General features: G+C 37.8%; 1 protein-coding gene across 1 annotated transcript in view; it reads right to left on the bottom strand.

Annotated features, from left to right (window-relative positions):
* LOC307125581 (A disintegrin and metalloproteinase with thrombospondin motifs 12-like) overlaps positions 1-22682 on the bottom strand; it is a 57824-nt gene extending 35142 nt beyond the window's left edge. The window contains exons 1-7 of the mRNA XM_079815545.1: positions 22405-22682; positions 19352-19710; positions 6537-6717; positions 5955-6202; positions 5772-5855; positions 5439-5563; positions 932-1081 (exon numbers count right to left, since the gene is read on the bottom strand). Coding sequence (XP_079671671.1) covers positions 932-1081; positions 5439-5563; positions 5772-5855; positions 5955-6202; positions 6537-6717; positions 19352-19710; positions 22405-22516 — 1259 coding nt within the window. The 5' untranslated portion in view covers positions 22517-22682. The remainder of the gene's footprint in view (positions 1-931; positions 1082-5438; positions 5564-5771; positions 5856-5954; positions 6203-6536; positions 6718-19351; positions 19711-22404) is intronic.
* Positions 22683-22686: the final 4 nt, after the last annotated feature.

Here is a 22686-nt window from a genome sequence, read left to right as displayed (position 1 = left end):
TCAGGATATTTTGATGAATATTTGATATGGAAGCTTGTTTCCACCACAGAATAAAACATCTTAAAAGATAATTGCAACTTTTTATCTCACAATTCTGAATTTATAACTTGTAATTGCGAGATTATATCTCACAATTCTAAGAAAAGAAGCCAGACTTGCAAGATAAAAACAATTACAAGAAAATAAGTCAGAATTGCGAGATATAAACTCACAATTACAAGAAAATAAGTCAAAATTGTGAGACAAAAAAGTTTATTATGTGGCAGAAACCAGCTTCAATAATTGAATGCATCATTGTTAACCTCAAACTTTTGAATGGTAGTGTATTTCAAGGAAAACATTTAGGGAATGATTGGATCAGGAATTGTTTGGATTGTGGATGAAAAGTCTTTTCAGAGGCCAAGCAAGTTTTCTAATGAAAGATTATGAAAACAAACCTTTATTTCTTTAGAATAACATGAACCGATGAATAGTGAAATAAAACACCAGAAATGTGTATTTAAAAAGTAAAAAAGTTTTTCCTGGTTTTTCTTGTTGAGCACCCATTTTGAGCAAAAAATCATTTTGCCATTGATGTGTGTGCTTTGGATCTGTTTTTTCTTATATTATAATTGAGAAATTTATTTTTCACAGTTTTTTTCTAAAATGTTTTATCAGAAAATGCATTTGTCTTTCACATGTGAAATTTCCATCGTTAAACCCCCATTTGCAATGTTGATCTTTAATAAAATAAAATAAAATAATATAAAATTAAATATGTAATGGCATCATATCGTAAAACCAAAAGAAAAAATATTTTTGGCATAAGAATTGGGCCATAGAAGGGAAAGCTTTTTTTCCTTACAGTTCATAATGAGTGACCTTTCCAAATGATGGATGAAAAATGAATGCCACATTCAGGCAACAATGACACCATTTCATACAAACGTACCTGTGTCCAAGCTCATGAGCGATGGTGAAAGCGACCGGTAGCCCTGAGTCCTCGTTGATATTGCAGGAGCGATGCGGCTGGCACATGCCCGACAGGTGAGACAAGCCTAGCGTTTCACACGGCTGATTCTTGCCTGCGCAGATATCCTTCCTGAGAGGAGAGATCACATCAGGTCAGACACAAAAGGGCACAACAGCTGCTTTGATTCATTTTATAGGCTACTAAAGTTGTGCTGCAGGGCTAAAACTGCTGAAGAAGAGTTATGGCCATGGGTTGAATTCTTTGCCATTTATAGCTCTGGAGAATCTCAAAGCCTTGGATGCAGGACATGATGAGGTCATTCAATCTGTGGAGCTCTGGGTTGAAAAGAGGCGTTTAGGGGCTGTTAAAAGCTCAGAGACAGACAGCTCCCTTACTAACCAAGAAACTGACATTTATGATAATAAATGAGAGTGAGCGAGTTCATGTGTATGTTTGACATCCCTTTACCCCTTGGTAATAGATGGTATTATTATGTTCTTTACTAGGTAGCTGAATGTGTGCAATATTTTCAGTCTTGCATTCCATCTAATCTTTCAATTAGGCGAAGTTCACTAAAGTTTGGTAGGAGAGAACCCATCTAATCTTTTAATTAACTACCAAAGCATACAAGCAGCCACCTACCTACTTCTGGCATTAGCCGTTTTTGCATCCTTCCACCTGCCCAACTCCACCACCAACATAAATTTAGGCATCTCGTTTACCATACTCCTCTTCCTAGCATTAGTAGTCCCTGGGGGGTAAATCTAAGCTCGAGATGAAGCTGCTTCCTCGAGCCCCTCCACCGCGGACAGCAAGCCAAATAGGCTTAAACCTTATTAGCTGAAGAGTATATGGGTAAACAAACTCGTGAAAGATATTTAGATATTATTTGGATCACTTCTTAGATATTGACAATTGGCAATATATTTTACAGGCATAAGATGAATATATATATATATATATACTGTTCATAATTATATATTCATATATGCACCTTTAAAGCATTTTTAATTTCATACACATACACGCATATATATATATATATATATATATATATATATATATATATATATATATATATATATATATATATATATATATATATATACACACACACACACACACACACATATGTATACATATGCATATACATATATGTCCATCTTAATGGACACACACACACGTCTATGTATATATATACATAGATATATATGTGTGTGTGTCCATAAAGATGGCAATATCTAAAATCCTTGTCCTTGTGGGGACAATTTTTGGGGGAAAACAGCTTATAAATCATACTAAGTGATGTTTTTTGAAAATGTAAAAATGAAATGTTTCTGTGACAGGTAGGATTAGTAAAAGCAAGGGGAAAGAATATATAGTTTGTACAGTATAAAAATCACTATGGCTGCGTTCACACTGCAGGCTGAAACGACCCAATTCCGATTTTTTCAAATGCGACCCAGGCCACTTGGGTATGTGGTCCAAATCCGATACATATCCGATCTTTTGAAATGCGTCTTCAGTCTGAACTGCCAGGTCACATGTATTCGACCCGCACGTCGTTGATACGCGATAAACGTCATCATTGTACGTTGAAGTAGGCGGGAATGAGAAGATAAACAACTATGGCGGACGATGCTGCGACTCCGCACACACACGTTTCTCTGTGCCGACGTTGCTACCACTGCTCCACAAAACGCCATGGCCAAAAACCTTGCTCTCCTCCTCTTTTTTAATTTTCTTCTTAACATGAGAAGGTTGTAATGGTGCCGGCTCTGTTGCGAAAATAACTTTAATAAAGCTAAACGAACTCCAATGCTGACACCCATATTTGGCTACTTCCGTAAACAACAAGTGACGTCGTTGACCGTTGAGTACTCTTCTGCGCATGCGGGTCACTTCTGGGTCATTTCACGTTCACACAGGAGATCACAAAAGGTCGCATTTAATTGGAAATGTGAACGGCCTTGCAAAAAAATTGCATTTTTTCAAAAAATCGGAATTGAGCATTAAGCCCTGCAGTGTGAACTATGTCTATGGAGTCCCCATGAAGCCCCCATAAAAGATGATATATATATAAAATAACTTTTCCATTTGAATATGTTTTTAAATGTAATTTATTCCTGAGCTAATTTTTTAGCATCATCTTCAGTGTCACATGATTTTTCAGAAATCATTTCATTAATTGAAATAAAGCTAAAATAAAATATTAAATTAAAAACTAAAAGAAAATGTGAAATTGTGCATGGCAACCTAGTGAAATAAGTTCTAAAAGTGCAAAAATTACTAACTGAAATAAAACTAAAATGAAATAAAATTGTTATAAAAATTGAAATAAAATTGTTACCACAACTGATGTCTTCATCATCTTTATATTATTTATTATACTATTATCTTTATAAAAATGTACTGTCTGAGATTTCAGGTACCATCCAACAGTAAAGAAATGTTGAAATTACTTTAAAAAAAGAGAGAGATAAAAAATTAAAAGTAAAAAAGTAAATACATATAAAATGCACTATATTGCCAAATGTTTTGGGAAGCCTGTCTTTACATGCACACTTTGGGCCCTATCTTGCACCCAGCGCAATTGACTTTGTACACCGACGCATGTGTCATTCCTATTTTGCACCCGCGCAAAGCGCGCTTTTCCCTCCACAGAAGCACGTCGCTAAACTAGTGAATGAACTTGCGCTACCTGGGCGGTTCAGCGCAAAAAAGGAGGCGTGTTCCGGCGCAAACAATCCCTGGTGCTATTTTGCTGTTCCATTAAACAATTGCGCCACTGACCAGAAAAAAACTAGTCTAAAGTCAGTGGCGCGTTGCGCGTTGTTCATTATGCTATTTTAAGGGCGCATGCTTGACCATAATGTATAGCGTGCACAACGCGCATACACTTTGCTCATGTAATCTACACAGATGCAACAGTTATTTTTGCAAATCATAAATTGTTACACTAAAAAAATATTAACACATGAGATGACGGAAATCATTGTGGTGTGCCACGAAGATGTGAAAAAATAGGCATAAATCTAGCTTACAAATGATTCAGGCTAATTGTAATAATTAAGGATAAGACCTGTTTGCCCAATAGTGGCAAGACATATATGTATATAAGGACATCTGACAAATTGGTTTGTCCGTCAAGAACCAGGAAAAAAAATCGACTGAAAAACTGAAAAAACTGAAAGACTGAAAAAAAAAAGACTGTGAAATCACCTTTACCATAATGTACAACATTACAACTTCACTTCTCTGTCTTTCACTGCTCTTACAAGAACATCAGTCTCCTCGGCTGTGAACCGCTCCTGGCGTGCGCCTGGTAAATACGCCATAATAATAGCAATCCATAATGGAACTTGCGCACCTGCTTTTAAAGGGAATGTTGGATGACGCTCGGATTGGTTTATTCACGTTACGCCCAAACCACACCTATGAATAATGAAGCTACTTCAGACCAACCCATTTTAGATTTGCGCCGGGCGCAAGAGCCATTTATCCCGCCGGGAAAATAGCAACAGCGCCGAGACCCGCCCACAAAGTTACTTGCGCTTCACGCTTTGACACTTGCGTTTCAGATCGTTAAAATAGGGCCCTTTAACTTTAATCCCATTCTTAATCCGTAGGGTTTAATATGGAGTTGGCCCACCCTTTGCATCTTTAACAGCTTCAACTCTTCTAGGAAGGCTTTCCACAAGGTTTAGGAGTGTGTTTATGGGGATTTTTGACCATTCTTCTAGAAGCGCATTTGTGAGGCCAGACACTGATGTTGGAAGAAGGCCTGGCTCACAGTCTCCGATCTAATTCATCCCAAAGGTGCTCTAACGGGTTGAGGTCAGGACTCTGTGCAGGCCAGTCAAGTTCCTCCACACCAAACTCACTCATCCATGTCTTTATGGACCGACGCTTTGTGCACTGGAGCGCAGTCATGGTGGAACAGGAAGGGGCCATCCCCAAACTGTTCCCACAAAGTTGGAACCATGAAATTGTCCAAAATGTCTTGGTATGCTGAAGCATTAAGAGTTCCTTTTACTGGAACTAAGGGACCCCTGAAAAACAACCCCACACCACACAAAGTTTGGAGGTCTGTAGCTATTGACTCTGCAGAAAGTTGGTGACTTCTGCGCACTTCTGATAACTGCTCTGTGATTTTACATGGCATTACAGTTGCTGTTGTTCCCTTGTTGATGCTTCCACTTTGTTATAATACCACTAACAGTTGACCGTGGAATATTTAGTAGTGAGGAAATTTCACGAATGGACTTATTGCACAGGTGGAAACCTTTTCCGATACCACGCTTGAGTTCACTGAGCTCCTGAGAGCGACTCATTCTTTCACAAATGTTTGTAGAAGCGTCTGCATGTCTAGTGCTTGATTTTATACACATGTGGCCATGGAAGTGATTGGAACACCTGAATTCAATGATTTGAAGGGGTGTCCCAATACTTTTGGCCATATAGTGTATATTAACAGTGTTTTTACCGTGTGATGAGTACAGCGACATCATGGTGTGCAGGGTGAGTGTCACTTTGAGGATTGAGGTTTTTCTGCCAGGTACAGAAGCTGCTGAGAGTCGTATCAGCGTGGTGAATGATCTTCAGCCCTTTCTGAAAACACACAAAAGTCCAAACCAATTTTATTTCTATGGTGTCCAGTAACCTTGCTAAAAAAGCACATGTTATTTTGTGCATTTGTTCAGACTTCTTAAGCATTGATGTCCATGTTTAACCAGCCTCATCAGTTGGACCAGCACTAACCAGCATAAATCAGTTAGGCAAAATGAATCTATAAATATCAAAATAAATTCATATGTACTTCTTCTCCGTGTAGCAGAATGAGCCGGACCAATACAATATGGATTGCATTACCGATGCTGGCATCATGAAAAATTCCAGCCACCTTCAAGAAAGTAATACACAATATTTAGTCAGAGGTCCAATCGAAGTAACAGTTCACCAAGCTGCTCTTTTCTATTCAATGAAAGTCTGACTCACTTACCATGTTCATGATGGTGAAGATGTAGGACTCAGCGTTTCCACTTCCGTGGTAGTCCACGAGTTTGGAGTCGCCCACCACCATGGTCTCCACCCAGCGCTCTTTGCTGATGGAGCGAGGGGAGATCCTCCGAGGTCGATCCCAGTCTTGACTCCATTCCCGATTTGGATCGTCATTGTGATCCCCACCCTGCTGTTCCTGCTCCCAGCGTTCTCTCTCTTGCTCCACCTGTTGGGAATACTTGGAACCATCTGCACAAACAAACACAAATTCTTACAATGACTAAAAAAATTTAGGGCCTATTTCACAGACAAGGCTTAGATTAAGCCAGGATTAGACCTCAGTTCAATTCGGACATTGAAGTAGCTTTTATAAACGTGTCAAACATCTTGAGACAAAACAATGGCACTGATGTATTTTAAGATATATCAGTCCAAGTTGTTTTCAGTTAAAACAGCTCAAACATGCATTTTAGACTGGGACTAGGTCTAAATCTTGTCTGTGAAATCAGGCAGGTGAAATATCCTTATACCATATAGAGATTATGCATCCAACATAATCAAATATATTTCTTGTTTATCTGACCTTTGACCCCACAGGGACTATAGTGAACGCTGTGCGCATCTGTGCTGCGTCGCCGCCTGAGGCCGCTCCAGGTTAGACTCCGGTAGATCACATGCGGGTGTCGTGGATGAGTGACATTTGGGGTGTGGCCACGGACTGGCTCGATCAATAATGGCCCCTCAACTAAATTTAACAGCCCTCTCTAGAAGTAAAAAAACAAGACAGTTAATCATAACAGATGTCATTTATACGTTTAAATAGTACTTTTTTTAAAGAAATTAATACTTTTATTCACCATGGATGTATTAAATTAATCAAAAGTGTCAGAAAAGACATTTATCATGTTGCAAAATATTTGCATTTTTAAAAAAAATTCAGCTTTGCATCACAGGAATAAATTATATTGTATATATTATATATAATGTATACAATGCCCGGCCAACAAAAAGTTGCAAATGCTTAAGAGTCTATAACTGGATCATTATCGCAGTGATTATTATGTTTCTAGCATGTTATATTTTTGACAACAGCTCTTCTAGCCCTAATTGATGGAGTGTGTAGCTTTTCATTTCTTAAACAACCATTTAGGAAGACACATCATGGCCATATTGTAATAATATTTCACAATATTATGGTTTTTACTGTATTTTTGGTCAAATAAATGCAGCCTTCATGAGCCTAAAGGCCCGTTCACACCAAGGACTATTCTAAAAGTCTATCTAAAAGAATATTGCCAGGTGATGAGTGACAAAACATTAACAGCCAATCAGAATCCATCCTGCTTTAAAGAGCTCAAGCATTTAAAGGGGCAGATGACAAAACGTTTAGGATAAACAAAACGATATCGTCCACTGGTCTGGACGCTAGTTATCGTTATATTTATAGTTATCGTTCTTCGTGTGAACGGGCCAAATATTTAAACAGTCTTGTGTTTTGAGCCTCTTTAACCCTTAATCACCCCTCAAGTAGGGTTTATGTTTTTGATCCTTGGGGATCAAAACATTTACAGAGCGATTGCATAAGGAAATATACACTGATTTACATTGAAAACTATATACCATTTTTTAATTGTGTTTTTGTGGATATTTGGTAGTTTTTTACCTATTTACTGCACAATTACTTAACTAGGCCATAAATTGGCTCATTCAAAATTATTTTTTTATGAAAATCACTTAAATTATGATCTTAATTCAATCTAAATTGTTTTTGGACATTGCATGTGTTAGGGATAGAATACTGCCATCTGCAGGTTTGTGGAAAAACCTTAGGAATTATAGTTAAAGAAAGAAAGTGCAATGACCGCATATATCCAGCAGAGGTCCATAGGGACTTCATTTTCACTTCATTTTTTCTTGATGCTTCAACTTCTCCTCATAACTTTGTTATATATTTTGTGAATATATGTTTGTGTGTGTGTGTGTGTGTGTGTGTGTGTGTGTGTGTGTGTACATGCATGTTGCATTTGTGCTCTAGTATTAGTTGTAGTTGCCAATTTCTATAAAAAATGCTCTCTGTTGCAGTCACACACGTGTGTGTTTGTGTGTGTGTGTGTGTGTGTGTGTGTGTGTGTGTGTGTGTGTGTGTGTGTGTGTGTGTGTGTGTGTGTGAGAGTGAGTGAGAGAGAGAGATAGAAAGTTCGTTCCACTTTGTGTTTATGCTCTAGGACCAGGCCTTGATTTAAATGTAGACATTTTCAGATTTATACTGGATTTATTAAAAAAAAATGTTACAAACAAATAAATAAAAAACATTTAAAAATGTTTTCCATTCATTACCAAAATCTAAAAAATGCCCCAGGCACCTGTGTGTGTTTGTGTGTGTGAGTGAACATGCTTGTTCCACGTTGCATTTGTGCTCTAGTATTAGTCCTTCATTTATGTATGGCAATTTTTCTGATTTATGCCAGTTTTGTTGATTTTATTTGCAATTTCTATACAGATGCGCTCTGTTGTCTGTATTGACAAAATGTAAAATGTGTACTTTGAATGCAATGTAAGTCGCTTTGGATAAAAGCGTCTGCCAAATGCATAAATGTAAATGTAAATGTAAATGTTGCACTCACACACATGTGTGTGTTTGTGTGCGCATGTTCGTGTGTGCGTATGAGATAGAACGTTCGTTCCACTTTGTGTTTATGCTCTAGGACTAGACCTTGATTTAAATGTAGACATTTTCAGATTTATATTGGATTTTGTGACAAACAAAGTGAAATGTATTTTTTATTTTTCATTTTTCCATTCATTTTCAATGTGGGGTCAATCTGACCCCGAGGACCTTAATTGTTTTGTTTTTTTACACACCTTTAGAACAACCAAATCAAGCCCAGATTTTTTGTGCATGTTTAGATAGATTATTTAGTAAAAGTCACAGAGTCTCATACCCCTGAGATGAAGGGAACACTTTTTAAAAATGAAGCAATAGTCTAGTGGGGTCAGCTGGACCCCAAGGGGTGATTAAGGGTTAATTCTAAACCTCCACCTTGAGTCTGTGTACATTGCTCAAAAGCAAAAGAGCCTACCATCCTGTACCTATGATTTAGGAGTCCCATGGGGTCGCACTGTCAGTGTAAGTCTATCCGCTTGTTAACTTGTGACGTAAGGAACACCGTTTCTGGGTCCAAGCCTCAACTCGTTTTACTTGAGAATGCCATTAACGGCCGTTTAGGAGCACTATTTATTCATATTATCAAACATTTAAAAAAGTTAAACATTTTAAATACTTACAGTCTACACCAGGGGTTTTCAAACTGGGGTCCGGGGACCCCCAGGGATCCTCCAGAAGGGTTCCAAGGGGTCCCCAGAAAATTTCAGAGGATAAGAAGACAAAGCAAAAATGGTTAAAGTCTACTAAAAATTCTAACTGTTTAATTTCTAAATGTTTCTCTCCTTTCTTTCCGTACACGTACTTTCCAGAATTGTATGTGTTTGCTTTGCATCTTTCCAGTGAGTTTCTCTCACTTTAGTCCCCTTTATCTCGCTCAGGGAACGTAAGGCAAAATTCTTAACGCAGTATGTAAGCTGCATTTATTGTGAAAGTTGCTTATATAAATAATATTTTATTGAAGATGTTCTTCTTCAGGTTTATACATCCAATATTAAGTATAGCCAATTTAATTTTGGAAACAATATGTTGTATTTATAATGTCACACTTACACTGTAAAAAAAAATCAGGTCTCCAGTTGAAATTTTTCTAGTGACTGATCACATCTAGATTTTTCAGATGGCCAAATTGAATTTCTGTGAATTGATGCAATTTAATTCACAGAAATTCAATATGTGATGTGATCAGTCACTATAAAATGTTCAATTGGAGACCTGATTTTTTTTTTTACAGTGTACTATTTATCTAACAGTTTTAATGTTTTTTCATACATAAAAATATACAAATGGATTTCAGGAAGGGGGGTCCCTCATAAAAGGTTCATCATATTTGGGGGTCCTTGGCATCATAAAGTTTGAAAACCCCTGGTCTACACAACAGTCTCTGTGCTCACAGCGTCACCGATTTATAAAAGATTAATCACTGTCTGGCCATCTGGAATTTTGGTATGGAGATAAAGGTTATTATCATAATTTTTTTGTAGTATTACACCACATTGTGTGTGTATATTAGCACCGTTTGTTGTTTTTCTTGTGGTATGAGATATAAGAGACCCGGAAGCTCTGCCGCGTGACATCAGACTTAACAACCGGATGGTCATTTTTCACCTGTTTTACCATCCACCAGTTATTTTAATTTGTAAAATGGCACACCCAACAAATTTACAGCCCAACTTTCCTCAACAAGCTACTCAGTTTGAGGTCACTCATGCCTGTGGCCCAAACAGTGTTACGCATTAACATTTCAAACTTAGGGATAAGGGTTTGTTCAAATTGTTTAAAGTAGTTTGTACTGTAATGACACTTCAGGTGTCAGGTCTCATTATTTAGATCTGTTGGAATTTCGCTGAATCCAGGGAAGGTATTTTCCCTGTCACACTCCCACTGTTTGTTCATTTCCCCTGCAAGTTCTTGCCAGTCCTGACATTTTCTCCACACTGCAGGGGCTTTAGTAAGATTACCCACCTCGTGTGCCAGAACGTGCTAAAACACAAAACGTACACATTATAACACATTCAATGCATCCGTTAAATGCCACACATCCATGCAGTTTGACATGCAAGTGTTAAATTGAATTCAATTCTATTTGCACCATTGGGTCGGTAAGACTTTTTTTAACGTTTTTGAAATTCTATTATGCTCACCAAGGCTGCAGTTATTTGTGTGAAATATTGCAAACCATAACTGTTTTCTAATGTAATGTATTCCTGTGATCAAAGCTGAATTTTCAGCATCATTACTCCAGTCTTCAGTGTCACATGATCCTTCAGAAATCATTCTATGATGATTTGCTGCTCAAGAAACATTTCTTATCATTATCATAAGAAGCACGTTGTGCTGCTTCATATTTTTGTGTAAAGTGTAATACATTTTTTTCAGGATGCTTTTAAATTTTCTGGATTTATTTGAAATTGTATTGAATTTGTGTATGTTATTAAAGTCTTTATTATCACTTTTATCAATTAATTAAATCCTAAGAATCATTGCTATTGCCAATACTTAAGATTAGAGTTTTGAACAAACTGTTAAACTCACATTTTAAGGGTCAGATCAGGTTGCCTGTTCACTTTTTGTTTTGTTTTGTTACATTGTTCTTAAAGTGTGTTTGTCTGTATGTCTTGGACTCTGATAACTTGATTTGGCAAATAACACATCTCTGAAACTTGCCATTTTTCTCTTTCCGCCATTTCACCGCCCTGCTGAATGAATCCCGCGGGCCAAAAACAGGTGTGTGTGTGTGTGTGTGTGTGTGTGTGTGTGTGAAGTACAAACTAAATAAACTGGGACAGAAAAAACATTCCAAATGTTTCGAAACTGGGCTGCATGTAATGCAAAACAGATACTAGGATTAGTGGAAAGACAGAGGAATACACCATGAATTCTCCAGGGGGCCGGAGACACAGTCATAATATTGACTCAGCCATGTCGATCATCCACAAAGTCTAAACAATACTAACCACTGCAACACACACAACAGGTATGCCGTATATATCTCCTCAAATGATAGAAAATAAACTGAGATCTGTTTAGTGTCTCAACTGCTTCCCTTAGACTAAAATGGAGACATAGATTTGTCTACGTCTCCCGCTTCTCTGATTTTCCTCCGGAGAAAAGAACCCAGTAATCTCACGTGTCTCCTCTAGAGTTTCAGAAGAGATCTCAAACTGTGCTCAGATTCACCAAGATACCAAAGTATGGCCTCAAAAACCAGAGATCTCAACATTTCTCATTGAATACTTCTAAAACCAAATAATCTGAGCTGCTATACTCTTACTGTATGTCAAGTGTCTCATTTGTGTCTATTGTTATTTCTCTTAATGTCTGGGACAAAGTTAACAAATGATTTATCTTGAAAGAGCAACAGCTGAGTAATACAAGTTTCAATACGAGCCAAAATAAATAATTATTTCAAGTCTTCATGCTACAAAAAAGTACCTAGATTTTGGACATGTACCATAGAAATATCATGTTTTGGGCATTTACCATGATAATACTAGTATTTTCATCTGATGATACAGAATAATTGATACAGTATAATATACACTATATTGACAAAAGTATTGGGACACCCTTCAAATCATTGAATTCAGGGGTTCCAATCACTTCCATGGCCACAGGTGTATAAAATCAAGCACTAGACATGCAGACGCTTCTACAAACATTTGTGAAAGAATGAGTCGCTCTCAGGAGCTCAGTGAACTCAAGCGTGGTACCGTGATAAGTTGCCACCTGTGCAATAAGTCCATTTGTGACATTCCCTCACTACTAACTATTCCACGGTCAACTGTTAGTGGTATTATAACAAAGTGGAAGCAATTGGCAACAGCAACTCAGCCACGAAGTGGTAGGCCACGTAAAATCAGCGTATGCTGAGGTGCACAATGCACAGAAGTCGCCAACTTTCTGCAGAGTCAATAACTACAGACCTCCAAACTTTGTGTGGCCTTCAGATTAGCTCAAGAACAGTGCGCAGAGAGCTTCATGGAATGGGTTTCCATGGACGAGCAGCTCATTCAAGCCTTACATCACCAAGTGCAAAGCAAAGCGTGGGATGCAGTGGTGTAACTAGACTCTAGAGCAGTGGAGACATTTTCTCTGGAGTGACGAATCACGCTTCTCTGTCTGGCAATCCGAGGGACGAGTCTGGGTTTGGTGGTTGCCAGGAGAACGGTACCTACCTCACTGCATTGTGCCAAGTGTAAAGTTTTGTAAAAGTGTAAAAGGTTGTTCTTCAGGAGTTGGGCTTGGCCCCTTAGTTCCAGTGAAAGGAACTCTTAATGCTTCAGCATAACAAGACATTCTGGACAGTTTCATGCTCCCAACTTTGTGGGAACAGTTTGGGGATGGTCCCTTCCTGTTCCAACATGAACAGTGCACAAAGCGTCGGTCCATAAAGACATGGATGAGTGAGTTTGGTGTGGAGGAACTTGACTGGCTTGCACAGAGTCCTGACCTCAACCCGACAGAACACCTTTGGGATGAATTACAGCGGAGACTGCGAGCCAGGCCTTCTCGTCCAACATCAGTGTCTGACCTCACAAATGCGCTTCTAGAAGAATGAACAAAAATTCCCATAAACATACTCCTAAACCTTGTGGAAAGCCTTCCCAGAATAGTTGAAGCTGTTAAAGATGCAAAGGGTGGGCCAACTCCATATTAAACCCTACGGATTAAGAAAGGGATGTCATTAAAGTTCATGTGCATGTAAAGGCAGGCGTCCCAAAACTTTTAAAAGTACCATGATATTGCCATTTGAATTTGATGCTATAACTACACCCTAGTACTGACAAAATACCATGACCAATGTGTATGAGCATATGAGTATGTGTTTATGTATATATGTATATATTATGCACATAAGACATTTAATTCCATCTCTGTGTTTGTGGGCCAGTCCTCTCTTTCTCTCTCCTCATCTGCTCCTCACAGCAGAAACGTGAGCTTTGGTGTCAAGGGGCATTGTGAAAACAAAAAGCTGAACTGCTAAATACAGAAGCCATGTGTGTGTTGCTCGGCCTCCAGAGTTCCTGCAGGTTTTGGTAGGACTTCAAACAGGATATATATGACTTCAAACTATAGTATAGTACTTCAAAACCAGCCATACATCCTCTGGAGTGCAGGAAGAATGTATGGATCTAACGACTAATGCAGAGCAGGTCAGTGAAGGGTAGTTTTGTTGATCTGTAACTGCCCTGGATTGAAATAAAAGTTGAACAAAAATGGAGTCAACAGAGTTAAGTTCTAATGAGTTTTTCACAAGGACCATAAACCAAACAGTAAACAGTCTTAACGTTCAGTTTATCGTGCAAATAAAATACACCACATTACTGAAATACTTTGTCCCATCCCATATAAATGTGTGAGACGACTATACATATAAACACTGTGGCTTTCTACTGCTTTCAAGATACACTACCGTTCAAAAGTTTGGGATCAGTAAGATTTTTTTTTTATTCAGCAAGGACAAATTAAATTGATCAACAGTGACAGTAAAGATGTTTATGATGTTACAAAAGATTTCTATTTCAAATAAATGCTGTTCTTTTGAACTTATATTCATCAAAGTATCATGAAAAAAGAAATTCTGGTTTCAGCAAAAATATTAAGCAGTACAACTGTTTTCAACATTGATAATAATAAGAAATGTTTATTGTGCAGCAAATCATCATATTAGAATGATTTCTGAAGGATCATGTGACACTGAAGATGTTGAAAATTCAGCTTTGCATTACAGGAACTCATGACATTTCATTTTTCTTTTAAATCGGTTAAACTTTAAACTTTTGAACACTAGTGTATTGCTTGAGTGGTTGGAAATGTCAACTTCTGGCTCAACCAATGGCGTGAATTTGGGGTGGGACAAACAAAAGATTGGAAAAGTGTTTAACACAGGCAAAGTTTTTGCAAACTAGCGTTGAACGCTATAAATTCTCCTTGTAAGGAAATTTTTTAAACGTTTCCTTTTGTGTTTCACAAAAAAACTTATAAGAATGGTGACAGAATTTGTATGTTTTGGGTAAACTATTCCTTTAAAAAGTACATAAAACTTTCCACAAACTGCATTGTTGAACATGTGTAGTTTTTGGCCTCTGCTGCACCAGCAAATGCATTGCACAAAACATTAGCACATTGTTTTGCATGGCTGTAGTGCATAAACACTCTGTCCTGATCATTTGCACCTCATTATATTTTAGTTTGGTCACAAAGAACCCTGACTTTGCTTTAAAAGCAAAAGCACCTGGCATCATCTCAGCATCCTGAACAGCAATTTTACAGAGGTCTATCTTTTTCACTTCTCTCGTTCATACATTAAACACCCGGGTCTCTGAGGAGTGAAGGCATAAAAGTTAATGGAATGCGAGTGTAATAGCACCCGAGACTGAGAGAGAATGTTTTTAGGGGAAGATAACATGAGAACGGAATGAAGCGCTGTTGACTGACACAAATGCGACCTTACAGGAGGGGCATGCATGCTCAGGCAGTGACTGACAGACAGAGAGAGAGCATTTAGTGCAAGTACTGCATGCATACTTGTGCAAATTATGCATGCACTTAATAAATCAAAGCTCATTTTCAAGTCCAGAACTCGTTCCTGTGCTTTCACCAACACTCGATTCACTCTGCCTCTCCTCTTTTCCCCAGTTTGCAGCTTCTTGTTCAATTGCCAAGTTAGAATGAGTCATGTTATGTGCTGACACACTGACCTGGTTACAGTTCTACTCAAGTTGCCTGCTTTTTATGAACTTTCACTTCGAATAACAGGCTACTTTTGGATCTTATTACACGGGTCTCTGGAACAGCTAATTCTGATTGGTCAATCGTGGCATTCTGCAGTGAAATATTGTTGTAGTATAATTGACTGTTGTCCCACACAATCTCCTTCTTAGACTGTAAAATCATTTCAACTCAGATCAATAGCTCATGTACATTTGTATATCTATTTGGTAAGTAGTCGTGTCATAAGTGGGATGATTTACAGTCCGCCGGTCATTATCGGAAAATATAAACTCTTGTAAACACAGTCGGCCCACACGCTGCGGTTTCTTTGTAGAGTCACTCCGAGGGCCAAACACTGACTTCTTTTTGCAAACAAAACAGGGGCCAAAGAGTTAAGCGTCTAACAAGCCAGTCAATGTCGCTCCAGACAGACATTTGTTCAGTCTGGGACCACCATAATATAATATAATATAATAGTATACTATATGGCCGGGCTTAGATTAAGCAAGGATTAGGCCTTTTAGTTCAATTAGGACATTTCAGTAGCTTTTATAAACATGCCTTATAATATATAATAAAAAATATATATGCCTTATAACAATACAAATATTACTGATGTGCATCTTGAGAAACGAGAAACAAAACAACAGCACTGACATATCTGAAAAAGTCAAGCTTTCAGTTAAAACAGCTCAAACATGCATTTTAGTCTGGGACTAGGCTTAAAACATTTTTTTTAAATAACATCGTTTACCAGTGGCCTCTGAAAGAAATGATTAAAGGGTTAGTTCACCCAAAAATGAAAATTATCCAATTATTTACTCACCCTCAGGCCATCCTCAGTGTACATGACTTTCTTCTTTTAGCCAAAAACAATCTGAATTATATTAAAACATATCCTGGCTTTAATAGGAGTGAATGGTATCCTAGATTTTGAAGCCCAGAAAAGCGCATTCATCCATCATAAAAGTAATCCATACGGCTCCAGCGGGTTAATAAAGGCCTTCTGAACCAAAGCAATATATTTTTTATAAGAAAAATATCCATATTTATAACTTAATAAACGATAATCACTGGCTTGGAAGAGCCAGGAAATTTTTTTATATAACTGATTGTGTTTGGGCTGAAAGAAGAAACTCATATACAGCTAGGATGGCTTGAGGGTGAGTAAACTATTGGATAATTTCCATTTTTGGATGAACCAACCCTTTCATTTCAAATACATGAAACTGCATTAGCAACCCATTCTACTTCCAATAAAAATGTAAGGCTGGATTAGAACACAACAAAAAACTATGATCATTTGGGAATAGGAGGGCTAGTTTGGGTTCCTTGCCACTGTTGCCTTTGGCTTGCTTAGTTGGAGACACTTAATATTCAGAAATATTATTAATTTGACTGCACTGACACTATTGTATGAGAACTGAACTACTGGACTAGGAGAACAGCTGGACGATGACATCACTGTTTTCTCCAGAGCTTCTTTATAGATGAATTGAACTCGTTCCATAATTGACTTTACACAGTTATTGAACCAAACTGAATCAACACTGAACTGTTTTCAACTGAATAATGACTGTGTAGTATTGTCTTTTTAGAGCTGCTTTACAGAAGAATTGAATTCTGTTTGCATCATTACTTTCCTGTGTATCACTGTAAAGCTGCTTTGAAACCATCTGCATTGTATAAAGCGCTGTAGAAATAAAGGTGACTTGAATTGAGTTGTTCAGAGAAAAAAATAGCTTTCTTTAAAATGTGCAGTGATCAAATAACAGGAATATCCATTAAGAAAGTAATAAGGTCAATTGAATTTTGATGTTAACTTTAACAGCTGATGACAATATCTGCTAGCCTGACGTCGTCATACTCAGATTCTAGTCAGAATATGAGTCTGAGGGTGCGTTCCATTCGACCGTAAGTGGACTGCGAAGTGGACTTCAGAGGGTATTCCGCCATCTTAAGTGAGATTCCAATCCAAAGGGAGCGAACATGTTCAGTCCGAAGGGCACTGCGAACGGCGCAGGGAAGAAGGGAACATCGATACATCACTTCACAAGAAGTAGAGAGTGAAAATCACCCAAATGTCTTTGCGCGTCGCGTGCATCACCTGTCTGAACTAATGATGGAGCAGAGCCGTTGGTTGGAACAGCTCTGTTTACATATGCATTTGAATATTCATAGTTATTATACAAACTAGAGTATTTATGAATGGTTATGGCAATAACTGTTACATTTGTATATTATATTTTATGAATATGTAAACAAATTAAAAGAGTTGAGAAGCACCTGAGGGCTGTCATGTTTTATATTTTACTTTATTTACCTCAGGAATGTTTACTGTGGACTGTGAAAGCGCACGAGATGAGACCGCTAAAGACCATTAAGAATAGCCTACATAGTTAACCAAATCAAAGTATTTTCATATTGAATGACAGGTGCAGCTTCAAATCTGTTCATAGTCAATACAGGTTATAAGTAAACTAATAAAACTAATGGACAATGTTTTGATTATATGCTTTAGATAGCCTATACTGTGTGTTTTTGTAAATGTATATGCTTATTATATGGTTTTCAATTTGAAAGTAAAGTAAATTACAATATCAATTTATATTAGGCTATATCATAATCTGCACCCGTCGTTGCCTTTCTTTGATGACGTTGCAGGGCGTTCCAAATGAGTGATTATTGTCAGCGAAGTCCACTTCAACTGATATACCGTGCTCAGGGAGTAGGGAGCAGTGAACACTGCGTAGGGACCCTGTCGAATGGAATGCACCCTGATACTGCTCCATTGGGCTGTCATTATGGGGCGTGTTTCAACCGAACCAGGAAAGAAAATGCCTCTGCACTCAATTGGATAGACCTACAACCAATCAGAGCCACGGTGCGACGCATAGTTGTCAACAGAACTCAACTGCACGCACGCTGGAAGAAGTAGAAGAAGAAGATGAGTGTAAACAATCTTTGCCGGTGTTGTAAAAAAGAATTTAAGGATAAACGGAGTACTTACCAACACGATCATCATTTTGAGAGAAATAATAAAGGTGAATGCATATACGAACAAGTTCTCCGTTTAGGATTAGAAATCGCCAAGACCCAAGCGCTCTTTGGTGACGTGCATGATTACGTTACTGTTGATCATCTGTCCATCATCGTATAAAGCCCGCCCTGACAATTTGATTGGTCCGAACAGCATAGTTGCTCCACAATGGATCAAGTCCAGACCGAACTGCCCGACCTCAAATGTTGTTTGGCATGGCATCCAGGTTAAATATCTGCACTACTTAATGTGAATTTACACCAGTGGCATAAACTCAGCCACTATGGCTGTGGCTGAATCCAATATCGCCCCCTATACCCTCATTCACTATTCTCTACATTAGTCCACTAATAGTTCACTTGAAAGAGTGAATGAAAACGAGTGAGCGAATTCGGACAGCCGTTGAGTGTACATCGGCTGTACACTCGTTATTGCGGTGCAATGTGAGATAGAAAGAGTGCACACGATAAAGTCCACTATGGTTTCGGACACCACCAATGGCAGTCTGCTCAAATAATGCCCTATTTGAGGGTATAGAGGGCGATTTTGGATTCAGCCACAGCCATAGTGGCTGAGTTTATGCCACTGGTGTAAATTCACATTAACTTATTAACTAACTTATTACTTTCTTAGTGGACATTCCTGTTCTAATTCTGAACAATTCATCACTGCACATTTTAAAGAAAGCAATTTTTTCTCTGAACATCTCAATTTCTCAGTTCCTTAAGAACTAATTTGAGCAATTAGAAATTAGTCAAGAGGTAATCAGTCTTACTTTTCTGATTCAAATTAGACAGATCTACCTTTTTATGCAACTGCCTTTAAAAAGTTAGCACATGTCTTGAAGGAAAAAAATTAGATGACAAACTTTTAAGACTAGTCTAAGCATGCAACCGGCCCCAGAAATGAACTGCATGACAATCAACAGTATAACCAACAGTATAACAATAGACAATAGACAGATTAAGATATTTCTCACCAGTCCCTCACAGGTGCTGATGGCGGCGGTCCCGGACACGTTCTCATCCATTACTGTGCCAAGAAGGTGACAGGCGCCTTTCCCAGATGTTTGTGGCCACTTTTCCATTAAACTCCTGTTGTGTGTCTCCAACACGTATTCATTGGTGAGTAGGTTGTCATTGGTGGTTAGATTGAGAGTGAACTCCCGACCTTTGTAGTTGAGTTTGTAATACACCCTCCTCGCCGCTGAATTCAGGTCCCTCTTATGTCGCCTGTCAGTGAAGTGATGAGATAAGGTGTGTGAGATGAATTTCCCATCCCCGTCCACTTTTTCAGGATGATCAATGTAAAACTCAGAGTGTTGCTTGATGAAGAGGTCTAGGAATGAAAACATGACAGTTCACTTTAAATACTTTCGATTTTTCAGTTCATGTATATATTACAACAGACAATCATTTTTGGAGCTACCGAAGGTGAAAATAGCTATTTTTACAATTGAGTTTTACCGTTTTCGAATCCATTCAGCCGATCTCCGGGTCTGGCGGTAGCACTTTTAGTATAGCTTAGCATAGATCATTGAATCTGATTAGACCGTTAGCATCTCGCTCAAAAATGACCAAAGAGTTTCAATATTTTCCTATTTAAAACTTGAGTCTTCTGTAGTTACATCGTGTACTAAGACTGACGGAAAATGAAAAGTTGAGATTTTCTAGGCCGATATGGCTAGGACCTATACTCCATAATATAGCTACTATATTACGCAGAGCCTGAAAATAGTCCCCAGCACGCTCTCTGTGCAAGCAGGTTGTCACGTTGGTTATGTTGACGGAAGTTAGCCTATTTTCAGGCACTGCATAATATCATTTCGCCGCTGCACCCACGGTACGGCAGCAAAGTTCCTTGATTATTACGCAGGAATGAGAGTATAGTTCCTAGCCATATCGGCCTAGAAAATGTTCCGTCCGTCTAAGTAGGCCTACGCCAGTGGTTCTCAACTCCAGTCCTGGGGACCCACTCCTCTGCAGATTTTGTGTCTCTCTTATCTGACACACTCAGTTCAGTTCATGGAGCTCTCTCCTAACGAGCTGATGATCAGAATCAGGTGCCTTAAATAAGGTAGACATACAAAATGTGCAGAGCAGTGGGTCCCCAGGACTGGAGTTGAGAACCACTGGCCTACGCGATGTAACAAGTTTTAAATAGGACACATATCGAAACTCTTTGGCAATTTTTGAGCAAGATACTAACGGTCTAATCAGATTAAATGATCTATGCTAAGCTATGCTAAAAGTGCTACCGCCAGACCCAGAGATCGACTGAATGGATTCGAAAACAGTAAAACTCAACTGTTTAACTCTAGGGGAGTTGGAAAATTAGCCTATTTTCAAATATAGTGGAGTGTTCCTTTAAGGGCACATCTCACAAAAAACGTTAATAAATATATTATTTCAGTCATATTTCAGCATACAATTAAATGGAAAAAAATGAATAAATAAATAATATACACTGTAAACAATTGCCAGGAATTTTACAGGATTAAAGAGTATTATTTTATAATAAATTACTGTAGTCAGAAATGTACAGTGAAATTAATGCATGCAGGGTCATTTTCTTATTAATTACTGTTAATCAACAGTAAAATAATGCTGCTCTTGTTTTCTCTTTTATCATGCTGTAAGAAATGTTATTTTTTAGTACAGTAATTGTTTTGAAGTCACCAAAATGTTCCACTAGTTTGGGATCTTGGACCTTGTGTATTCATATTCAAATTTCTGATCTACCCAAGTCAGGTGACAAATGAAAATATTTGCTAAAACAATGACAAGCTAGAACATACAATTATTTTTGTCAAACTTTACTATTGTTTGCGTTATTTCAGCATAAAGAATTATCAATATCTTATTTCAAATTCATAATTGTTTGTAGATGGATTTTTCGCAATAGTAAAGCAGCTGCTGAGATTTATCTAAGAAAGATGTGGCAACATCTTGCAGCACAAGATTTTATCCGCATCACCTAATGATGCACAGACATCAATACTCAACATTCAAAACACATCGATGGTGACACTCAAAAAATAATAATAATAATAAAAAAATATAAATTCTGAAGATTACCAAATAAACAAACAACACAAACTGCTAAAAGTGAACCAAAAATAAGTTCAGCAGCACAGATAAAACCAACAAGAATCAAGAAACTCCACAGCCTAATCTATTCATCCCGCACTGCATGCTGGGTACCTTCATAGTACATATGGACTGTCGAAATACAGTATGGTAGATTTTACAAGAAATTTCCAAGAGTGTGGTTAGATACAAAATCAGCCCTACTGTGCAATTACTGTGGAAGTCATGCAATTATTAACTTGGAATATTCTGTAATTTCGCGCTAAACTTTTTGACAGTATACATTTAGCATGAAGCTAGTCTAGGACCATTAAATCTTTTTGCCTCTTTATGACATTTCATTAAATAATTGTATTATATATATATATATAATATGCTATACATACATACATACAGTACCGGTTAAAAATTTGGAAACTTAACAATTTTTTTTAATACTATTTTTAATGGAAGAAGTCTCTTATGCTCATCAAGCCTGCATTTATTCGACCAAAAATACAGAAAAATGTGTATATTGTGAAATATTATTACAATTTAAAATATTTTTTATTGTAATATACTTTATAATACCATTTATTTCTGTGATAATACTTTAATTTCTTAAATTGCACCAAGTAACTTAATTTAGTGTAATGAATAGATGTGCAAGTTTTCACCAAATACAAGATTGAGAATGTTTATATTGAAGTAAAAAAAAATTATAATAATTTGTAATTGAATAATTCGTGCATTAAAGGGTGAAATGTGCTTTTATAGAATGGGATTGTGTAAAGTTCAGGGCTCCAGAAACAGAAACATGGACTTTGCAGCAGCTGACCACTCGCCTCAGTGAAACACTTGACATATCACAGCTCCTTCTGTAGATAAAACAACTTAAAAGTTGTAGCCTAAGTCAAATATGCTTGAACACAACTGTATAATTCTTATGCATGAAAACACAAACCTTGTTCTGTGTCTGGAAAGAGGTAGTCCGGTTCAGAGCTCTTGACGTGGCTCGCAGCCAGAAAGAAAACACAATTCAACCGAAAAATCGCAACGCTGACCCGATTTGGCATGTTTCTGCAACGCAAAATTAAAACGGTAAATAAACGCTCTGCGGCATTGAAGCCGAAGAAGTGGTCAAAGTCAGTCCTGAGGGGAGTTTCTGGTGAAAGCAGGAGACCTGTGGGGTCAGCGACACGGAGAAAGAAAGTGAACGGAGAATGAAGGAATATGATGTGGAGTG

The sequence above is a fragment of the Gobio gobio genome (assembly GCF_949357685.1).
Source record: "Gobio gobio genome assembly, chromosome: 4".
Taxonomy (NCBI): Eukaryota; Metazoa; Chordata; class Actinopteri; order Cypriniformes; family Gobionidae; genus Gobio; species Gobio gobio.
The sequence above is the reverse complement of the archived record's forward strand: the minus strand, read 5'-3'. Positions and strand labels throughout refer to the sequence as shown.